The 24889-nt window shown below is 40.8% G+C and overlaps 1 protein-coding gene across 1 annotated transcript in view; it reads right to left on the reverse strand.

The window, feature by feature from the left end:
* bckdhb (branched chain keto acid dehydrogenase E1 subunit beta) overlaps positions 1-24889 on the reverse strand; it is a 48880-nt gene that overhangs the window by 18309 nt on the left and 5682 nt on the right. The window contains exons 5-8 of the mRNA XM_046399359.1: positions 22960-23115; positions 20750-20858; positions 17271-17368; positions 15479-15589 (exon numbers count right to left, since the gene is read on the reverse strand). Of these exons, the coding sequence (XP_046255315.1) occupies positions 15479-15589; positions 17271-17368; positions 20750-20858; positions 22960-23115 (474 nt within the window). The remainder of the gene's footprint in view (positions 1-15478; positions 15590-17270; positions 17369-20749; positions 20859-22959; positions 23116-24889) is intronic.

Genomic DNA, 24889 nt, shown 5'->3' on the forward strand with positions numbered 1-24889 from the left:
CCCAGTGCTCCCCCAACTACGGAGCCTCGCCACATAGAGGCTGGCGAATGACCTGGCATGACCTCAGAGGCTAAGGTCAGAGCTGTCACTCACCCATGGCACACATACTCTCACACATAAGCAATGGGGGCCCTACAAAGGCCTATGCACGCACATCACAGAGCCACATAAGCATGTGTGCATACTGTCTGCAACTACACACCCACGAGGGCAGACACACATGGCTATATAGTTATCACAGAGCACTAACTCATTCTAAAAGGACAGTGTGCAGACTATGGGGATGAGAAGTGAATAAAAACAGTCCATACTTGGAGCTAAACTGGGCTGTGGTTTGACTGCTGCAGGATCACATAATGTGCTTTCAAAGTTTTCAAAACACATGCAAGTCTTTCCAGAAGAAGTCGCCAACACTTATTTGTTGGATTTGTATTTTTATGCCACTAAATTGGTTGAGAATAATTTAAAAATAGGGGTGATGACAAAATCTGCTGTGCTTGTACTGTATGCACACACACATACACATTGCTACACTGCAAGTCACTCCCAGCCTTCCAATACAGTGTTCCTCCTCTTCCCTCAAGCCGTCCATCAAAATGCGACAGGAAGAGAAAGTTTAGTTCTGTGCCGCCACCGAGGAGTCATCCCTGCTGCTGGATCCACTGGCTTCGCTCCCTTCTGCTAACCCTGTAATTGTGCGGCCACCGCAGGGTCCTAACTCATGCGCCACCATGTGATCTCCGTGACAAATGAGAGTCGGGATGAGGCTCGACTACTTGCTGGGCCCTTTAAAGTGGAACTCCGCGATTAGCAGAGAGGGGTGAGTGCTCGGCAAACCGGAGGCCTTGTTAAATCACAGTGCTGAAAGGGAAGCGGGGCGGGAGGAAACACAAACATCCACTCTTTTGCTGCCATATGCTTACTTGCTTGCTCTCTCTCACGACAGAGAGAGGGAAAGTGAGAGTGAGAGAGAGTGAAAGAGCACACGAATGAAAGAGCAGAGGAGAAAGTGTAGAAGAGCCTCGGTACTGGGCAGAGGGCCAAGCCATCCTCCAGAGGAGCCAGGACGCCAGAGGAGACCTGAGACAGAAATAACTCCAAACATCCCATAAAGACCCATTAAAACCAATTCATCTCAATTACTCCCTGACACACACACACACACACACACTACCTTTCTGCCCTGAACCACATTGTGTCACTGACTGTACATCAGTGTGTACAAACAGACACACTCCAACATGATGACAGCTCTTTGTGAGCATCCCACAGACTGCAGCATGTATGACCAGACAGCATGCTTGTAAAAATCAATCAATGACTTTCACAAGATCCTATAAAATGGTATATAATATAAAAAAGGGGTGGTTTCTGAGGATACAACATCTTAACTATTTCTCGTTAGGAGGATTTATATTCAGCAGGATAACCTACATAAAGTGAGGTTATAGTACTTAGTACTATAGTAGTAGATAGAAAGTCGTTTGTGTACTCGGACTTGTCAAGAGAGCAGGCACTCTGCATGTCACCACAGAAAAGGTTCATGTTCGAAGTGTATATAAGTTCACTGGCATGTCAGGAGTGCGAGAGGTGCTGTGAGTACGCACGCTCAGTTTCAGCCTGATTTAGAATAATTACAGTCACTGTGGAGTTGATATTGTCTATATATGTGTGTTGACTGCGTTTGTGATGCTTTATTCTGTTGTTCTATTTCTAATTTCTGATATAAGTAGTGTTTGGCTATTTATTAATATGTCTGAGCTTTGCCATCTTTTATGGTTTGCTCTAGTAAGGCTGCACTAAGCAAGGCAGTTGTTCATAAATGATAATTGGTTGTACCCACAGGCTATAAAGTGCTGTCTCAAGACAAGGAACTTATTGTTCGCATGGACATCAGGGCTCAGTGGTGTGGTGTGGTATACACTGGCATTCTGTAACAAGGCTACAAGTACCTTTTGCCTTTTACATTTAACTGAGTAACATATTCTGGTACTCTTTGACTTTCCGTTTGTCTCCAGGCTAAATGATTAGTCAATTGAGGGATTACTGAACTTTTTTTAAAAAATGAATGCCAGTCAGGCACTTTTTTTTTTACTATTTTCTTAAATTTTGAAAAATAAAAAGTCAATCATCAAAATTACTGTTAAACATTTGACCTGTGAAGTTTACACTGCAATTTATTTTCAGTTAATCACTTAAACTGTGTTGTGTGGTTAGGTTTTGTGAAAAACATCTTTTTGTGTTTAAAATTTGTGTCTTTCTGTAATAATAAAAGGGAAATGTAAAAAGTTGTACAGTAGCATTTGGCTGTGCTGTGGAAGAACTGGTGTATAAAATTACTCTATGATGACAATCAGCTTCATAGTGTATAATTTTTAAGTCATACACTGCATTGATTTTGCAGCCTGCGCATTTGGAAGACTCCCAAACAAAGACAATTTCCACAATTACATTGTGCCCCATCAATACAACAACAAAACAGCAAATGTCTCCTGCCCACATATAGTAATCATAACAGTGTGGGATAAGACATTCCATTGTCTTGAAGTTTTATGGAAATAAAGACAGTGATCAAAAGCAAACACTATACAAAGAGCAGGCCTTAATGGTAGGAGCATCACAAGACAGAACCACAATTTCATTAAACCACCTTAAAAGTCACCACAAGACACAATGCAATGGGAGGAAGCAATGAAGAAGAATACTTAACACACTCCCCTCGCTGCAGCACTTCTCAAAACTCTAAAAAAAACTATAATAGGAAACTTGTTTAACGTGTCTCAGTACATTCCTACAGGAGCAGGGAGACGACTGCATCTGGCTCCCATCAATATTGTGCAAAATGAGGGGGGGAAAAAAAAAATCATCTATGACCCAAACCTATTGTCACTTTCATAAAGAGCAACTGTATAAGTCAACATGACCATCACAAGTAAACATAATTTACCATGACATATTTAACAAACATTTTTCAGTCAGAAGCCATAGGTATCAAACAATAACAAGTCCAAAAACCGTTTCCCCTTTTGAATGTATGTACAGTACATACATTTTCTAGACTTGACTTAACATATTTAACTTTAAGAAAACTTAAACCTCAACAACTTCAGCACAACAGACATGAGAATGTTCAGAAATAATAAAAGGAAAGTCTAAAAAATAAACGAAAATACATGTTAACAAATCACAATCATGATTGAAAGGGAATTTCAAAGTATTGCCAGAAAAAACACATTAGTAAATATGTTTTCTATTATATCTTAAGAGGTGTTATGAAAAGAAAATCATAAAAACCTCTACTTAAGATTTATGACAATCTTTTATTAGTTTCTGGTTAGGTTTCGGCTTATGTCAGTAACTGTATGATTTGTAATGGACTTTCAAAAGACTGAGAGAATCTCTGGGCCACAAACTATCTGGTGGTGTGTCGCATCTGAGCGTCCTGACGTCTTGGATGTCTCTTTGCCCTTGTGACTTCAGACACGCTGCCTTTTCCACTCAGTCCTGCTATCGGCCTTCAGGCTGACCTCAATGATCTCAGCCTGCCCGCACCTCTGGCCAAGGCTCCTTAACTAAACTGTCCTCTCCAGTGGAAAACTGATAACCTGACCCAAAAAAGCAACAAGCGGTCCAATCTGAAGTGCCTTTTGCTTTGAGAGAGCTCGTTTCATTACAACAATTGTCACTACCACCACCATCCTCATAATCATAGGGTAACAAAATGGTGTTTAGCCAACAATCACTGCACGAGAGGGATGGAACAGAAAAGCGTGATGCCTCATTTTCACTTTTAGCACCCATTTTCAACAGTCTCTAGTAATTAATTTCATCTGTTTGATATGTATGGAGACAGTACACTGATTCCTGGTTAACAGTGGCGAGCCTCTATCTCTCAAAATGGCAGAAAAACCATGGCTAATATTCCCAATGAGCCCTGCTTCTCAGTCTATCATAGCTATGAGCCTATATAATTTTTTAATGGGTAATGTGTGGATTTGGCCATACTTCTCCACTGTGTGACACAATGAAGAATTTGAGAAATCTCCAGTGCCTAGCTGTGGAATGTGAGCATGAGCTACTGCCAGGGGGAAGAAAGAAGAAGTCAGTAGCAGACGGTAAAGTGGGGGTTGTGGGGGGATACTGAAGGGAGATTACTATATCTTCAAAATGTCTGGTAAACCATAAATAGCCTTCATCAATTCACACTCCTAATCTAGATTAATTACTCAAATTCTTCACACCAAAGTGTTGGTCAAGGACTACTCTATTCACAGTGATGCATTACGACATACTTTTCACCAGTAACATCAGGAGAAAGAAAGAGGGGTGACCGAAAATCAACTATGAGTAATTTTCCACTGATAAAACCACCCAACACTGCTGCAGCACCACACATGGCAGAGTTATGACCCACAAACATCAGCTAAAAGGCACGTATGACCACCCCCTCTCATGACTCCTATCTTTGCCCAGCTCTCTCTTGCCCCACGTTTTCTTTCTGTCCACAAATTCCAGTTAGTTCTGTCCACACAACGCAGTGTTAACATTGTAATTACAGACGTAGGCTACAATAATAAGAATGTGTGGAGTGGGGCCCAAACCTCTAGCCACTTTCTTCCTGTGCCATTTTCTTCTACTTTGATTGTTTCCAATGTGTGTATGTGTGTGTGTGAGTCTGTGTGTGTATGCGTGACAGTGGGCCAAAAATATTAGGACTGTTGTGGCAGGCCAGTGAGCAGATGCTGGCTGAGACCCCTCAACTGAAAGGGAAACACAGGCATGAGCCCGGCCCGTCTGTGCGCTAATCGCTAGCAGGCGTCTGCCCCATCCCCTGGCCCAGGTCCAGACCACAGATTCAGAAATAGTCAGAGTCTGCTCACCAGCCTGCTGGGTGTTAGATCTGGTCAGATCTCACAAAAGCAAGGGCAAAATCCACAACCTGAATCAAAATGATATGTACCCTCACAACAACATGACATCAATATTCCTGAGAAAACTGAACGTACAGCCAGTTGAAAGGTTCTGAATCCGCTGTTTGAAACACTCAGCATCTGATATGTTATTCCTGGGATCTCTCAATCTCTTCCTTGCTTCGTCCTTCTCATCTTTTTACCGACTAATAATATTCTCTATGTGGAATTTTCAAACATTTCACATGTTAATAGATAACTAGAACAATTGCTAGATGCCAAGACTCTATGGCCACTCACCAGTGGGTGTTGGGAAATGAGTCACGTACATGAGCATGTCTGCGGATAGTTAGTTTTTAACTTTATGACACCACTTGCTCTTTTTCCTCATCTCCTCTCTGTCTCTTAGCTTTAAATTACACAATTATACACAAAGTGAATACAAAGTAAATAGAAAAGATAAAACTAATTTTGTATGTATCCTACTTTGATGTACGTATTTGCTGCGGTGTTGAGTACAGTACAGTATTTTGCATCTGGACAAAATCCAGATGAGATTTAAAACATTCTTTAAATCTTCAACATTTATATTTGCATCACTACTGGCCAGGTGACAAATCTGATTGCAATCAGTCTTTGTCTTCCTGGCCATACGCAAACCAGGGTCGAGGCTCCAGCCCAAAAGGAGGTGGTAATGCACCTGAAGCTGTTCAGACAAAAACACCAGAAGAATGGCTTAATTTTAGTAATTTAGATACAACATTTTAGGTAGTTTTAGCTAACAACTATCTGTGGCCTTGCACAGATAAACGAATGAGTCATTTCTATGAACTATGGGCCAGACAAAAGTTTGACTGTCCTCACAGCTCTCTCAACCACACACATCATTTAGCGTTAAACTGATCAGAGATCAGATGAAAGCTACAGGAGCTCAGCGCACCTTGTATTTGATCATATGTACAGAGGTTGTTCGAGCCGATTTTCCTTGTTGGCTTAATGAGACAGAGAGAAAGAGAGCAATGACTATTTTCGATGTAACTTAAGGTGCCACTATCATCAGCCCAGAGCAGAAAGAGCATGGACGTAGTAAGGAAAACAGACAGTGAGTTGATATTTCCACAGACACAGCTTACTGACATAGTTACCCTATGAGAGGAGTAAAGATAATGTATCTTTGTGACAGCCAACATGCCTGGAATGAGTCTTACACAACCACTGATTTTGGTCTGTTTTCAACTCTGTCCTTAATGCGTAATACATATTTGTTTTTCAAAGTGATTGGAGACCAAACAAATGTTTCATAGTTCTTCCTCATTTTTGTTAATAGATTGACATTTAAGCAATTTATTCTGTCATTTGTATATTTTTATTGTGTTAATGTTAGGGATCATCCATCATCATTTTATTTATACCCATCAATAATTGCACTAAAAAAAAATTGCAACACAATTTATAAGGTATCAAAAACTCATATGGTTACAATTTCACTGTGGCTCATTTACCAACCCAGCCTACGGTATGTGCCATTACTACTATCCAGATGGCTTGGCAGCTAATTTTTTCCTGTAGCCTTGCTCTTATTTGAATAACACTGGAACAGTGGAAACAAGCTCTTCTTGATAATAGCAGTGGTCCTAAACACAGCGGAAACAGGCAGGTCCAGGGCCTGGAGGCCACCTGTTGGTAGCTGTGATTTGCTGTTCTACATTATTATCTTAATGACAAGCTCAAGGTTCAACTTCACAGTTGGGAAATAAGCACAAAGGAGAGGTTGTCATTTCTACTGTATGTTCATCAGTTGGCTTTAACAGAAACAAAGAACACATAAAAACTGCTGCTGGAACAAGAATGAGAAGTGGTGTTGCCAGGTTTGGACACTGTAGAGGAAAGATGCCTCTCTATTGGTGGGGTCCAGTCGTTTCAAAGTTTCAACATCGAGCATCATTGCAGTGACAAGTTAAATAAAAGCTGCTGTGCCATGTTCACATGCAACAGGCAAAAATAGGATCAAGTAACAGAACCAGCATTTGCCAGCAGACAACAAATTTCCATGTGGCCGTTCAGAAACCTGGCTTCACTGGATGGACTCCATACATTTCCATAAGTCAATGTGATTGTAGCAGAAACAAAAGGATAATGAGGCTGCTATGACTGGTAGATATCAAAGCAAACTTCTTAAGTGGTGGGACAGGGAAAGAGTCCAGTCCTTATAAAATATAAATTTGTCACTTTCCTCTGGCTTCTGCATAATCAAAATGTAAAAGAAATCTTTTTTTTTTTCCACTGACCACCTGACAGAAGAATAAAAGCTTCAAGTTGTGGAATCATTAATCAGCTGACATCATCATCAGCATTTGCTCTGTAACTGAGCTCAAGCTCTCTTGTGAACGGAGCAGAACTCTTGATTTTTATTATGGAGTTATTAAAAACACTACTGCCAGATGTCAAAATTGGGAAAACCTTTAAAAAAAAAAAAAATTCTTGCCATAAGAAAAGCTGATCAGCACATTGAAAGCTTACTTAACCGCAATAATTCTGACACTCGAACATTTCCATCTTAGATCAAATTTTCCAAAACATGTTCAGAGGAGCTTGAAAAGAGTTTGGTTGGGGGTAAAACTCAGTACACTGATATTACTTGTTCGGTTTTCCCCAGTGAAAGCAACAGCTAGACTACTTTATTAGTCATAAATATTTAAGTTATGGTTAAAGGGTTTAAAGCAAGGAAATTGTTGTTCAGTCTGTTTTTATTCATTGTCAATTTTTTTTTAACCAACTGAAGAAGCCAGGATCAGTTTTGCATAAATACAGACAATCAAATTTTATCATCATTATCATCAGTATCATTTTTTTAATGATTTTGTTCCATATCAATGTGTGGTAGTAATTTTAGAAGATTTTCCATCAGTTAATTGTGCACTACTCTGCTGAAAGTCTCTTCATGGCATCTTCAAATGACAGTTCATTCAGCCCATATAATTATGGTAGGTGGTATTAAAAACAGCTGCCAGGACTAGAACAACATGTTCAGTTTGACATTGAGCAGAAAACACTGGTGGCTCCCTCAGTCCATTTGCTTTCGTCTCTTTTTCCACCTCAGTGTAGGACAAACAAACATATCTGAGCGTACCGTGTCCTGCCTGACGACCGTCTGCTTCCATACGCTGAATTTACCTGCTGTCTTTGGCTCGGGGCACACATTACAGCTTGAAACCATTAAGTGAGAGAGAGGGGGCAAGCAGAGTGGTGATAAGGAGGTCTTATCTGTACAGTGAGTCAACAGACGTCAGAGCACTCAGAACATGCAGACATTGCAACCTGCATTGCTTTCAAGAATCAGAACAGATGCTGCTGCACATTCCTCTTTAAGCGCCTCCCTTCTCCACCTCTTCCAACAACCATCCACTAAAGTCTGCCTTTTGTATAACTCTGAATCCAAAAACATTGAAACACTGTGTAAGACATACATAAAACAGAACTTGATCATTCGCTAATCCTTACATACACATATATTGTATACTCAACAAAATGTTTGGCACATTCCACAGGTAAACAGGTTCAACGGTAACAGGTGAAAGTATCATGACTGGGTATGAAAGGGTCATCCTCGAAAGTTCACAAGCAGCCAAATATTCTAACAGACCACGCAAACAGGCAAATAGTCCAACAGTTAGAGGTTTTTCAAAGCACAGTCATAAAGAATTTAGGGATTTCACCATCTACACTCCATAAAATTATCACAAAATTCAGAGAATCTGGCTGGAATCCAACACTAAATCCCCATGAACTTCAATCAGTCAGGTGGTACTGCATTAAAAACCGACCTGATAATATAAAATATATTACTACATGGGCTGCGGAACACTTTGGTCAACAAACACAGTTCATCGCTGCATCTACAAATGCAAGTCAAGACTACTACACAAAGCCGTATAGCGACAGCTTCCAAAAACGCAGACGAATTCTTTGGGCCTGTGCTCATCTGACATGGACTAATGCAAAGTGGAAAAGTGTGCTGTGGTCCGACTCTGATGGGTTTGTGGACATTGTGTCCTTCATGCTATAAAGAAAAAGAACCATTCAGATTGTTACCAGTGCAAAATTCAAAAGTCAGTATCTGTAATGGTATGTGGGTGTGTGTCAATTTCACTTTCAACACTTCAGCAATCAGTGTCCTCAATTCACAAACGCTCCTTTGGTGTTGTTAAAAGAAAAGAGGGTGGAACTCAGTGGCAAACATAGCCCTGCTTACTGGAATGTGCTGCAGTCATCAAATACAGAATGACAAAATTAACCAAAAACAACAAAGTTTATCGGTTTGGATATTAATGGATATATTTGTTCTCACTGCATTCTCTTTGTTTTTTTTAAATTTGTGTTTACAGCGTCCCCGGGATGGGACCATGGTTGTATGCGACTCGGACAGATATGTATTTACATGTTCTAAGATGTGAGAGACTGGTGCTGAGAGTCCTTAAGAGACTCCTCCTGCGTGTGTTTTTTAGGGTTGAACAGGTTCATCCAAAGTGGTTGCTTCACTATGAGGGCTGAAATCCAAGCAGCGCTTCAGTCACAGGGACTTCAGCTGCAGTGTAGGCCAAAAGACACATCTATTGAGGGAGGAAGTTCACACACATTTAAAAGAAGACAATGAGCTGGATAAAACAGTTACTGGAAACACCAGGGACAGCATCAGAATCAGCACTGCTCCCCAATATTCATATGTGGTAACACCAAGAATGTAATGACTATCACTTTGCCATAATTTTACACAACTGTCATAATTCTGACAGGTTTAACAAATGCCGCAACTCAGAGGCCAAGCAGCCATTGATTAAACGATTAAGTTTGTCATTGCCTCTTAAATTTCTTTTTAGTCTAGCTAATTCATTATATTAACCTATTGTGAATTCATTGTGAATAATATGATGCTTTCACACTCGCAAATCCACAAAGGTCACACAGTGGGTCTTCCCGACTGCCTTCACCTTACCAGATAGGCGTATGCCGGGTAAACAAGGCCACCCATTAAGCTAAGAGCTGGACAGCGGAGATGTGAATTATGCTGGACACTACACATAAATTCAAGGGAGAAGGTACAAAAGAAAACTGCAATGTTTTAACTTCCACCTCTCAGGCCTACAGGGAGTGAGTGCTTAATGCTTGAAAGACAGATTTTGGATGGATGTATGACTTTTATAGGAACAGATGGGGACTTGCAAACTCAAAAGCTAGCACAGGCTTGTTAAGATGACATGCCCTGACGAACTTACCGCCTGTGGTTGACATGAACAAAAATCTGAGATGAGTCCAATAACGCTGAGAGAGACACTTTTTCAGGCAGACATAAAAGGGAGAGTTTTGAGTTTTGTGCTCCATGCGTAACCAAGAGACACCAACACAACAGAGACTATAAAGACAGCATTTTCCCTCGAAGATATTACCACTCCTTGAAATGACAGCATCTTGGTCAACTACTTCTTGTGCAGTAACCTTTTAGTAAAAGTAGTAGTAAAAGTGTTGTAAAGTTGCCTCTCGGAATACATCAATCAGAAAAAGAAGGAAGAAAATGCTTTCAGCTCATGGTTGGTACAGAAATGCACAAATGCAGTGTTTATAGTTTGTTTTCAGCTTTATAAAACATGGATCAAGGGGATCAGACCTGATCAGACTTTATTTGAAAAGTCAAAATTCTGCTTGAACATAGAAAAAAATTTATACTGTGATGCAGCAGAGGCTCTTAAAATTCAACTTATTTAATGAATGCCCTGTTGACCTATCATCAAACTAAGCTCGTACATAAAAATGTGGAGGACACCAGAAACCAAAGCCATGCAGACCAGACCTCCATAACAGCAAAGCATCTCCAAAGCACGTTTAGGCAAGTGTTTTGGGTTCTGCACCACACATGGTGACCTTCAGCGACTTTTACAGCTAGTACTTGTTGCAAAAGCTGCAGGATTGGCAGGACGTATGAAAATGCAGTATGTGGTCTTAACATGAACATCTTTACACAACTACATCTCCACATGTACTCTGACCAAGCGCGACAGAGAGACTTTCCACAGCATATCATCTGAGCCATTGGTCTGGCAGAGGTAAACCAGCCATTTTGTTTATCCCTTAAAGAACAACTATTACATTTACTGGACCACTCTAGACAGCAGGACAGAATAAGTCAGTCATTTTTTCTCTATGTCTACGCAATTTCTGCCCATGATTCCCTTTGTCAACGGAAGGGTTGAATATATTTAGATCCAAGTATAGCTGATGGCTGCCAGCATGGATCCCTCAGGAAACACAAAGATGGCATGTTCCTCCAGAGTGCTGCCTTAATGATCTCTCATGCTGAAAGGCACATTATTCTTCATTTATTTTATAGATTGATGCTAAAAAACAACACGTCGGCTACATATAAATCAGCTCACCACATAACACATACACACACATGTGCACACATCCTTGACTGAAAGATATGCGAGGTAAATGTGAGTCACAGGAAATTTTAATTGGCTGCCAGCAGCCGGATGTGCGTCTGCGGCCTATCTCACTGTCTGCACACTCACCGCATCAGACGGCCAGTTAGTAAGCGGTACAAAAGGCCAGCTTTACTGAGATGTGTATATGCCGGAAAAGCTGGACACCAGGTGTACAATCTTTTGAATTAAGAAGTTGACACAGTGTCTTAGATACTCCCTGTCTAAAGCTAAGAATAGCACTGTTCCCAAAACTCCTTTCATCAGAGGATAACAACCTTTACAAAAAGGCTTCACCAGCCCTCAACCATCTATTTACTAGGCAAAAAAACATGTTAACTAATGTAAGGTTGTTACACCACACCATGCCTCATGACTATACAGGATTAACATTGTATGCAATGAAGAAAATATCTGGGCTCTTGCTAATCACTTGTTATTACTGTCTGGTATCAGCAGTTAGGAGAAAAGACAAAGCCCATGTTAAATTACAATGCACTACACTGTCCAAAAGCACATAAAAAATAAAATGAGACATGCTGACATGTTGAGAACAGTCAACTGAAAGAAAATATTTGTCAACAAAGTTGTTAACTGATTATTCATTTCAGTAACATGGTATCTATGGATCATGAGCAGTTTTAGGGTGATGGCACCATAAAAATACACGATTACAGTGAAAATGATTTGCATAGAATCTACCCATAGAATATGTCACAGACACGTTTCACATATGCCAGACACATGCTAATCATAAAGATAATGCTGGCACTAGCAACATTGCAGCAGCAAAGCTGTTTGTGTGGAGGCACAAAAACACACATACCACAGCAGTTCAGTGATGCACACATCACGTGCTGCTCACGCAGTCTGTGTGTCCCAGCTGTTAGGCTTACTGTTGGCACTGATGGTGAAGAGCTCAAAAAACATGAGCCTGAAAAATTAGGTTAGCATTTCTGAAAAATGATAAGCGCTGCTTCCAAGAAACTGACGAGATCCGATATGAGCATGTGATTCATAGCATGAAACAATAGTTACATTTAATGTCTTTAGATGTAATAACCAGAGTAATATGTTGGTCGATCAGTGAGAATCAACATCCTTGATGTTCACTTGTTTTTACTTTGGGGAGGACTTGCTTTTCACAGTTTTATATCCCTAAACATTGTTTTTGGCATTTATGCTTTATGCTCTGCACTAAGTGTATACAATGCAGTACTCCCACTGGAAATGTTAAATTGGTTTAATCTTTCGTGATTTTCATCATGCTTATTAAACCTGTATATATGTCTGTATCACCGACACAATAATATATATGTTGTACTTTTCAATATAGCCTTGTACTTTTTATAATATTTTCTAGTTTTTATAATTTCTTGTACTTTTGCACTGTCTTGTCCTGCTAAATGTTGGCTGCTGTAACAACTAAATTTCCCCTCGGAGATCAATAAAGTCTTACCTTATAAACAGTAAACATCTGGCTACCAAGGTGCTCCATGAGAGAATAATAATCATTATGTGCAGCTCTAAAGTGGTGCTGTACATATATATTCCACTTGAATTAGTTGTGCATGGGTGGGTTACTGTGTGACGAAACTCTGCTGCGGCCACAGAACCATCTAGACGCCATGCCAGCCCAGAGCAGCTGTGCAGCACCCAGTAATTAGGGCACCACTGTACGGGGTTACTGAGGACATGAAGAGAATGGACACACAGGCGTAAACACTACACTGTTCATTTGTGCATTTGTGTCCATTCTCTTCAATGTTGCAAAAAAGTCAGCATTAACTTTTAGGGTATAGTTTGTTGACCTGTGAATTGTAAGAGGAAAGTTTCATTTGGGGAGATTCAAACAATGTTTTGCACAAAGCATTTAAGCCCAAATAAGAATTTCCATATCTCCACAGCTTCGAAGGACCGTCCACAGAGGCAAAGGTAAAAACATGTCACATGTCACTGTGAGCGCATTGTGTGGGTGTGTCCATTTCGATGCATTAGTGTATTACTGGAGCCTAAGGTGACACGTTCAACTTTCATCATAAACAACAGTCCAAAATGAAAAAAAAAACAAACTTAATTTACAATGACATAAAACAGCTGTGCAAGGAATCCTGTTTATCAAGCACCAAAGACAACCACACAATCGAGGGAGAAAAAAAATAAAGAGAGAAAACTCACATTTGAGAAGCTGGAAGCAAAGACCTTTTTGTGATTTATGCAAATAATCAATGACACGTCTACCTCTGGACAACAGAGGTTATTTCAGCATTAAGCCTTCAGCACCATTTCCGCATCAAAGGAACAGGACAAGACACTGTACTGATGATTTGTGCATCAAACCATTGCTCATTCCACCACCTGTCATTTACAGTGACAAGTCTTATGTAAGCTCAGCAGCACTCATATTTGTTTTCACTATGACTAATGCACATCTGGATATTTGCCTATGCCCTCCAGATTAATTAAATGATAAAATAAAAGCTCTTAATGTATTACGGATCAGACTGGGTGATAAGAATCATGACTTAGCCTGGAATTAATTTGGCGCCTTCACTGAGATTTGATAATAGCTTGATTAAAAGGCTCTTTCTGTGCTCAGCCAGGAGAACACACCAGAAAAATCAGGGAGAAACAAAAACACTCCAGGGATAGCAGTTTATCAGAGTAATGCAACAGTGCCTTAACTGCCAAATATGAAAGCCTGAAAGAGCGTAAAGGATCTGTGTGTGTGTGTGTGTGTGTGTGTGTGTGTGCGTTTGGGAGTTGTGAGGAAATTCGTTTTTGAGTTTTCACAGACATTTAAGAGGGCATTTGGTTGGAGGAAATGACAAGGAGAGATGTTGTTGACAAGCTCGAGGTGGCAGGCCTGGCATTAGGCTCACTAGCAGCACATAAACGCTCTAGTCAATTTCATGGCAATTGTTTTAATGGGGCATTACTTCAAAAAAAAAAACAAAAAAAAAAAAAACACTCATTTGAGAAGTCCACTCTTTTAACAATCAATCTGTAACTGACTACTGCTCACTTGGAGCTGCAAGTCCTTCAGTGCCAGCAGAATACTACAGTCCTTGCCATCAGTTCCAATTGACTCCCTATTAAATTACTACCCTCCTACCGCAATATCATCCTGTGCCTGAACTGCTGGTTATAAGATTTGCTTGGCAGCAAGCAGCAGCAGTGTGGTGCTCACTAACAGAGTCCTATGTTTCACCAGGAAAGCATGAAAAATTGTGTAATAAATATGTAAAATTAAAATGCAGCTTGGTGATTCAACTGCAAAAAGCAGTGCTGTTGACACAAGAAGACAAGCATGTGCTATAGTCTTGGGCCCCTGAAAAAGATAGAATAAAAGAGGAGAGAAGTATGTGCATTGTAAAGCACCTTGAGGTCTGCCTTAACACACACCTAGGTTTTCATTTCCAAGGAGCTTTTCAAAACACCAGAGTCTCTCCTGCTGGACTTCGGGTGGTTTGGACTACTGACACTCACCCAGTAGTGACCAGGAAAGAATCTTTCAACGCCGCTTTCCCCCAAACTGTCTTGCATTGTCCTCCTTCTCCCATTTCAAAATAAATAAAGATGGAAAGCAGCACTCATATAAAGCATTTTGTTTTTGTTGGTACCACAGCCTGCATAAGGCTGAAGCAAGATAAACTAGTAGTCAAGTCTTACCAGCTGTGGAAGGAATCCTGTTTATCAAACACCAAAGACAGCCACACAGTAGAGAGAAACATTTCCTCTGCACCACAATAAACACATCTACAGAAGGAGGATGATTCCCATGTGCAACAGCTCTTCAACGGAATCATCATTTATGCCATATGAAGAGCAAAATGATCTATGAAAGCCTAATCACATGGAAAGGCAGAACATGGACACAAAGTCTGTGACCAAAGAAGAATACAGAGATATAAACAGTACATTTATTTACACCCACTGGAATGAAATGCCACAAAAATAAAGATATAGTTCTTATAGTATAGACCTAGAATGAGTGCGAGAACTTTCTTTTACTTAATACTGCTCACAGTTTGGAGATTCAGTCTTTCTCAGACTGCTGTGTTTGTGGCTGTATGGGTGCATCGCCATTACCTTACAAACAGTTTCAATATCCCAGGGCAGGATGGTCTGCAGATCAATGACCTCGCAGGACACTCCCAGCTTCTCTTGAGCCATGCTGGCCACCTCCCGCATCACATGGACCTAAGTGGAAAAAGAAAAAGATTTCACACCTGCTGCAACATTAACTCATTCCTACACTTGCTGTGCATGATTTGTCTTTCAGCCATAATATGATTACACTAAAAAAAGTGACTGACACTAAATAAGCACATTTTCATGCTACAAATTTAAAGCCGTTACAAAACGCCCAAGTTACAAACAAATAAATATGTAGCTGTACAATACTGAATCATGTAAATACATCAATGACATGACAAATAACTATCAACTTGCTCCAAAAGTCCATTGCACAATATTGGCAATGCATTACACTTAAAAATGATGTAAGTATTGCAGTTACGTAACATAAACTGCCAACAGTACATAATATAGTACAGAATGGAATAAAAAAAAAAAAAAAAAAAACACATTTGTTTTAGATTTGGTTTTCATGCATATTCCTTTGGCCCCGCAGTGTGATTTATGAGAATTACTTATACTGTGCATTACACACAAAACCTGAAATGTAAAAAAAACAAAAAAACAAAAAAAACCTCACTGTTCAACTGACATTTTACAACTTGATGTGCACATTAGCTTCTCTTTAAGAGCTATGCTGGTTTGTAGGGGGTAAAAAAAAAAACAGTAAGGTAATAACTATAAAACAGCATAAATTTTATTATACTTTCTGCTGAGGGACACACAGCCTCTCACAGATACATGCCTAATAAACAAAGTTAAAAACAGCTACTTAAGTTTCAAAACATGGTGAGCAAGTTATTCCTATTAATTCATTATTTGTATAATAAAGTACTAGAGTTCACTCAGTCCATGTTTACTGGCAGGAATTGTTGGCATCTTTGAAGTAGAACTGCTGTGATAAATCTGAACCATCACAAGCAGAAACATTGTCAACAGTCAAGCCAGACTGAAAGATACTGGCCATAAGTTTACAAATAACTCAATAACTTTGAGTATTTATTATGGGAAGATGCTGCCATTGCACTATTTTTAGTAGATAAAGTGGAACTTTCTGAAGAAGAAAACATTAACAAAGAGACTGCTGGGGGGGGCATTTCTCTGTTGAGGTGATCAGCGCTCATCCTTTCACTCCACTCTGTGTCAGTCGTCTTCCTCATTTATCTGCACAAGCCTGACAGACGAGGGAAGTAATGAGGTGGGAAAGAAGAGCGGCAGGTCAAAAAAGGAGAGTCACGCTTTCCACTGCTTTACGGGATCCTCATTCTTTTCTGTTCAACAATAATACAGGCTTTGATGCAGTTTTCCTTCAATGCCCTCAGACCCCCCTCCCATGCTGCAGGTACATTTCGGCCCAGATAAGCCTGTTAAAGTGGCTGGGTACAATCGACGTCAGGGATGAGTCCTGGTGAGTTACGGGCACCATGATACCAAGCTGCAGAAAATAAAATCTCTCAGCTGAAAAGAAGGCCAACAATGGAAAGTGTGCAGCAGATGTGTAGTGTAAAGACTGATGTCTGTTCAGATACAGCCACAGACTGAGAGACCCTGCTGTGACAGAGGGGACTTGTGTTAGACTTAAACTTAATCCATTGCTCACGTCTGTGGCTTTAAACATCATTTCATGGAGATGACACTGGGTTCCTTTTATCCCCCCTGTGGCCATGGAAAATGACCCAAAGATAGATGACAGCCGTTTGGGTCACCCACGGAGAGTCTGTCAGTGATGCACAGGATGGCCTACCTGCGTCCCCCAGGCAACTAGGGTGACATCACTTCCTTCCTGTAGAATCTCGGCCTGCGAGAGTGGGATGGTGTAGGCCTCCTCAGGAACCTGCTCGACTGAGGAAACACACACATATTCAATAAGAGATTAATATTCCCTCAGTGCTTTCACGCAAACACATTATATGCAAGCTCACACACAAAATAAACGAGAACCCGTTCGGAACCCTGTGGTTTCACGTGAAATATTCAGATACCAAACTGACCGGACCTCGAAATGATAGAGTAGATGACAAACTGGTGAAATGAAGAGGCCGTCAAAGATCACAAATTACAGCTCCAGAACATTTTATCTGGCCCATTTCAAATGCTTCTTCATGCTTTTTCCAGAACCTCATCTCTCACCAGAGACAGAGTGTGCTTTTATCAGCACAGTCTAATGCATGACCTAATAACAACTTTTGCCAACTATGAGCCCATAACCCTGATCAATTTCGACAACAACAAAACATTGGTGGGATGGGATATCAATCAGAAAGCGGACCACATAAACGAAACATCGGTCCAAAAAGGGAGGCCGGCCTCTCTTTGAACCAAGTTCCAAGATAAAGTGCATGTAAGTATATGGTTTGAATAATAGCTAATAATGTCTTGGAAAGCTGAAGTATGGTTATGGAAATCATTACAATGCAAAAACGTACCATAAACTCAAGCCATCACTTCTAAACACGCTGCTTATTAGCAATATTTATACTGCCCAGACACAACATATAATCACTAAATGTAGCATTTTAACCATCTTTGACCCTCATCCAACATTACAGCTTTGGCTGCAAAGGACACAGAGTACAAAGTGTGAGTGGATTCTGGGGGGAACAAAGATGCTAAAAGCATTCCTGCATGGCGACGAATAAAGTCAAATTACAATTAGGTACAGTAATTATACACTGGGGAGACGCTGGGTTTGAGACTTTTCTGGAAACCTTGAATGACTTCCATAATCCTTTCAAGCCAAAAAGAAAACTTGCCCATTCTGACGACTCACTATGTTAAAACAACATGAAGGGCTTGGGTGAATCATATACAACTCCTGGTTTCTGCTTCCAGACGAGACAGAAAATAGGACATTTGAGTGGAATAATAGCACTTTGCATAACATTAAAACTGAATTATGAAAACTAGGTTATGGTTTAATAAGTGGAATTTCAGGCCTCACAAAACAGTATGGCCTCGATGAGATAAATGTGTGGTTTTTATCCAGAGAGGGGCAGCTGCAATTAAAAACATGACTTCATAATCCAGGCAGGGATCATCCGAGGCATGTGGTCCTAGCACGAGAGCTCTACCCCTTTCAGATATCAAAAGAAGTACTGAAACACTGAGTAATTTGCTACACAGCTTTCAAAACATAAAAAACAAACAAACAAACAAAAAAAACCTACACTAAGCAGAGACAAAAAGTTTGCTATGTGTTCATGTAAATACTTTAGTGACATATTCCTTTAAGCTTCACAAAACCAGCTGGTCAGTGAGCACATCATCTGGCAAACATGTCGCAACATCCAAGTGGACCTGACTGACAGGCCAATATTTTGACATATCTTGGCTTTTGTCCATCTAGAAACACTGCAAGAAATAACATGGTACAGAAGACCTCTCAAACATGCAGCATGTTACTGATACTGAGACTGTACTATCTCATCACTCCCTAAGGGGACAATAAACCAAGATTCATATCAACTGATCAGCAGTCCAAACAAAAACGCAGCCAAGAACTCTAACACCTGCTCTTGGCTGCTCTGATGAACCACAACAATCTGAAACATCATTCTTGTATTACATTTTCACGTTCTGTGACTTGCTCAGACACAGCGCTATACATCTTCCAACATACGATCATCACTGGACCAATCCAACGTCAGTCAGTGCTTTACACAGCAACTGAATCCTACACAGCTTTGATAGATCACAGGCCCACCAGAGCTGTGAGGTAATCAAGGTGGCGGTGGTGAATAGCACATTACAGGAAACTCCAACACTTTCACTAACATCAGGTTGGAGACCTAACTGACCTAACCAAAACAAGCAGTAGCAGTTTATTCAGGGGAGGTGGGATGTTGCTGACGGATAGATTTGGTTTATCAAAGGTGCATGCAAAGCAACACAGTGTATAAAATAAGCACAGCAGAAATTTCTGGTCACTGCATTTTACTGCTTGTCCTCAATATTATCACAAACAATGAGCTTGTTGTGGACTACAGTACTTCAGATGTGGATGTTGCTGCAAAGAGGCTACAAATTCTAAAACATGGATGCTTCACAGACTTCTTCCATCCAACACCACAGATCCACACAGTCCACACAGGTTCAAGGTAGACAGCAGTGTCATCAATTCAGTAACTGACCAAATGTGAAATATGGTCACAGTGTGCCCTTCTGTTCCTAAGTTACGGTGTCGAATAAAGAGTTTTTACAGAAAATTATAGCAGAGAAACTGAACTTAGTCCTTTATGAATAATAAAAAAGTCACTTCATTTCATCCTATTTGTATGAAATTTTGTCATAACTAGTTTAACAGTTCATGTTGACCTAATGGTTTGTGAGGTTACAGTGGCTTTTGACCACCAAAACCTAATCAGTTGATGAGTCAAAGTGGATGTTTTAATAAATTCCCTGAAGATGTGCCTGAAGTATCGCATTCATGGGAATGGAGCCGACAGACAGGCGCACAGACAGAAACCCTGTAAACATAATGCCTCCAGCCGCTGCATTATGTTGGCATGGCTCAGGCAAAACATCAGGAATGTTTTGGACAAATAACACTAAGCTAGCACCCACAAGTGAATCAATCTCAATAGCTGGCTGTAACATTTTATAATCTCATCTGGCTCTTATCAAAGAAACTCACAAAACTTGTGAAAATGAGGGGCTTTGCTTAGAGGATGGTAGTACCAAGCTGTTCAAGGTCTGTCTTTCATTACTATAATGAGCTCAAAAATCATCTTCAAACCTCCAACGCTGTTTTAATCACACTATCACACCATTATCTTGCAGCCAAGGGAGCGCTGTTTTGTAACAGCTCCCTACGACTGTTAAGAGTTTATTTCGACTTTGCTGGACACCTTTTTGCAATGCAGCCTGCCCACAGCCACGCTGGCCTTCAGTTTAAACAAGCTTCATTGAACACTGATGATCCCTCCACACAGTGAGGGGAGGGAAGGGGGGGGATTCAGCTCAGCACTGTCAACACTTCACAGCCCATTTAGACGGTCTGCTTCACACTTGTGGCGCTGTTGATCTCACACTGTTTGCAGTAAAGCATATTGTTTTACTTGCCTCACACCTTAAAAGGGAGAACATTTGCTTTCAATGAAGACAACCGAAGAAGGCCAGCGAGGCATGATGCTGGAGGAAGCTCTACATCAAGGGGGACGAATGAACAAACTGTGCCCATTATATGTGGACTTCAGATTTAGGTTTACATAGAATCCAACTTACCTGCTGCTCTGTACAGGATCTTGGGCTCAAAGAATATGCAGGGGTTCCTGTCTGCGATGCAGGAGAGGAGCAGTCCCTTGGCCTGCACAGGACCACGAGGTATTACGACCTGAGAAACACACAACACACTTCATAAGCCCCAGTAATGATAGTAAGATGTTGGGACTTTCACCATTACTATTAAGAAATACCCAATTCTCAATCTTAACTATTATCTTTTTCAAACGGTATAGTGCAAAACAGCTACAGAGGAAGAAAGCAAACAGACAGCTCACCTGACTGTTAGGACTAGGACACAGAAATATTTATGTGTTTATAAACTTCATATCAACTGCTTAATTGTACTGCTGTGATATGGCTCTTTCTTCTTCTCTGCGGCCTTTTAATTGTGTCAGATGTCTTCATGGTATTCAGGCCAGAATTGGGCCAAAGCTGAATCAAGCTTGTCAGGTTGTGTGTTGGGACTGATCCTCAGAGATGCAGCTAACAGTGCTGATAGTTTAAACAAAGATTAACAATTCGTCAGACTGACCTTTGCAAGGAGACAACATGCTTATGGCTCACAGCGACGGTTACTCACAGTTGAGAAAGTGTATCTGTAAACCTTACAGTGGCTATGAGAAACTTTGATGACTATGATTATACATATGCTCAGTGCAAAGAAAAAAAAACAAGAAAACCAGGGCCAGATGTGAAATCTTAACATAGATATATTTACTTTGGGCACACTGTATTAATTCCCTCTGGCTGACACTATCTGAGAGAATCATTTCCCTCCACATTCCCTGTTCACAGACTCTCTCTTATCTTTTTACCTTACCTGAACACACCTGCAAGCTGCATTTAGCACTGAGCATACAGTTTATATACTACTAAATTTATATGACTGGAGAGCCATTACCTCCAGTTGTGACTGAACTGGTGCACAACAAAGACATTAATCTCCCGAGTGATCCGTTTCTCTTTGTCCTATTCGAATGCCCTTTAGCTTTTATGGGTATAAGCACACTGAATGGAGAGGCTACTGAACAGGAGAAAGAGGGTTCCTCCAGCTTATCTGAAGTACATTTAGCTGGTTGAGCTGGGAGTAGAACTTCTATTTGTGCTTCTATTTGTGAATGGAATCAAAATAAGTGTGACTGATTGTCGTCAAAGTTGTCTGTCCACAATGAAGAAGGAGTTGAAGAAGGAGAAGCATGAAAAAAGAAATTTGCATAAAGCTGTATATGACACTAAATAGCAGTGAGTGTTACCAAATTGTTTTTGTATTTTTTAAAGGTTTTAATAACACCCTGTCACACAGCCAGCATCTGATGGGATGGTCAGGTTGAGAGTACTAAGAAATTGAAGTGAAACCTGGTTTACTATCTGCCTCAGGAAAGTATAGTTCTACAGCTCAAATATCTCACCTCTCTTTGAACCACAGCAAAGCGCGCGCACATACACACACACACACGCAAGCAAGCACGCACACAAACACACACACACACACAAGGATGTTCTGCTGGGGTAGAGAGGAGCAATAATATTGTCAGTCAGCAACAAATGTTGTGTTGTGTGTTCACACAGTTCAACAGCGTTATTTCTGTATGTGAGACCAGACTAGATAGCTGCTTTAGTCTTTGGTTTCTCTCTAACCAACTGCCTTGTCACCACCCCACCATCTCATCTCCTCCAGTGGCACTCCAGTCCAACTGACTAAAATTTATATTTATCCAACCTGTGGTTTCCTTCTTCATTATGGTTTAAGCAGGCTATACTGATAATGTTATCTTCTTATCTTTAAATGGCCTTGGTTTTGCTTTTGAAACAATGGAACCGTAAAGTAAGGATGCTTCAATTGATCGGCTACCGATACTGTTACAAATATTCGATTGAAGGGCTCTGTAAAGACAAGCCAGAAGAGTTGATCATCAGATAAAAACAGTAGGTAGTTTGTATATGAGCTCCTAAAATGTCATAGCCAACTGCAGGGCTCACCCACAAGGCTACAGAAAATGGGTTTGGGACAAACAGACTATCGTTTAGCAAAAGACAAACTGAACTGAGCACTGAGTGGAGCACAGTCTTCTCACGCTCTTAGTATAGTTACTAACACTGGCTAGCTACACAGTATATTTGGGGATAACACAAATACGAAACAAAACTGCACAAACAGAAAAAAGGGAAACAAAAATGTGTCAGCTTCTGCAATAAACTACACGGCTTACCTTGAGCCCTGGGCAGTGGGCAAAGAAGGCTTCTGGGCTTTGTGAGTGGTAAAGTGATCCATGGCCAACGCAGCCCCATGGAGCCCGAATGGTGAGGCTGCCGCAGTCGAACAAGTTGCCAGAGCGGTAGCGGTACTTGGCTGCTTCATTGACTATCTGGACAGAAACAAACATGATTCAGATTAATCCAATCACATCAGTTGACAGAAGAATATAAATCTCTCATGATAGGCCACCTGGCCTGTTGCAACAGCAAAAGGAGGTTCTTCCAAGTGTATGCTGGTTTAATAAATCGTTGATTTATTTAACAAAAAGCATCTTAAGAGATAAGGCACGCTCTTTTGTTTTTATGAATAAAGACCACACCAGTGGACACTGGGTCTAGGCTTCATGTGCTGAGCCCATTCTCTCTGCTATTCCCCTTAAAGCCCTTAAAAACCTTATTTTATTTTAACAAGCAAAATCACCTCAAGTGTCTGGTTTCTTTTAGCTGCTTCTATAGTTTCTAATATGGGGTGTCCTCCAAAAAGGTATCCCAAGTTTTCCTCCCTCAAACTCAGGGGGCTGTTAATTCTGCTTTTATGTCTCTCTCAGGTCAGTTTGGACTGCAAGATTTTAAGTGAGAGCACAGAAGGAGAGAAATGAAGCTCATTCAAGGCCCAACACAAGATTTAATCTACTGCTGTTCTGCTATGCATCTCAAGTCTCCAAGAAAACTCACTCCATTATCACATATTCAGTTTTATGCTGCCTTGACATAGCAGGGACTCACATTCATCTTGTGGAGGGCGAAAATACAAAGAATGACATTCGTGTCAACATGTATGCATGGTCAAACAGCAGCGCCGTCCACTGTCCCGCTCAGCCTGTTAATGGCACATTAATCTTCCACAAGAAAGACTCGCAGGGGAAAACACGGAAAGGGCTGCTTTTGTTTAACAGAATTTTCCGAGCACGACTGTAGAATACGAAACAACAGGCCACTTAGACATGCCATCATTTAGCATGTGAGTGGTGCTCTATGTAAAAACCATGTGGATAGAATATTCTTATCCTTACTGCTGATATTACATGTATTGTGTTGTGTTCTCATCATGCTTTGGGTGATGTGCCAGGATGTACAACGTGGGCATGGCGTCAGTGGGGCTCATCTCTGCGGGGGATGAGTCTACATACTGGGATGAGGTGGAGCGGCTGTCGGTATGGCACATGGACAACAACCTGGTCCTAAGCACCACCAAGACCAAGGAGCTGGTTACCGACGACGGGAGGAAATAAAACGGACATTTCACCCTCATACATCAGCAAGGACTGTGTGGAGAGGGTTTCTGACTTCTGGTTTCTGGGGGTCCAGATAGAGGAAGACCTGGAGAGCTAAAACTACAGTGGTGGTTAAGAAGGCACAGCGGAGAATACTACTCTGCTTCATGAGGATCCTCAGGAATAACCACCTCAGAAGCTCAGACATTGCTTGTGTCCTTCCACCACTGCTCCATAGCGAGCATACTGACATACTGCATGTGTGTGTGGTTTGCTAGCTGCACAGCAACAGAGAGGAAATGTCTCCAGAGGGTCATGACCACCGCCCAGAAGATCATCGGCTGCCTTCTACCCTCCCTGGACGACCTCGACAGCTCCCGCTGCCTCATCGAGGGCCCATAACATCGTCAAGGACCCATAAATGCTCCTAAGAACTGTTTGTGAACAGATGCAGTAATATCTTGTTTTGCAATACAAATTGTGTGCAATATTAGAGACAATGACAGCAGAATGTGGAATGTATGTGTGTGTGGTTTTATGTGTTTCACTTTCTTTATTAGCCTCAATTATTTATTTTATAGTTTTTATGATCTCTTTAGAGTATTTATAGGTTTATTATTTTTCTATTTTATATAGTTGTATTTACATATGTACTTTAAGGATTGCATTC

The sequence above is a fragment of the Scatophagus argus genome, chromosome 9 (genome assembly GCF_020382885.2).
Source record: "Scatophagus argus isolate fScaArg1 chromosome 9, fScaArg1.pri, whole genome shotgun sequence".
Taxonomy (NCBI): Eukaryota; Metazoa; Chordata; class Actinopteri; family Scatophagidae; genus Scatophagus; species Scatophagus argus.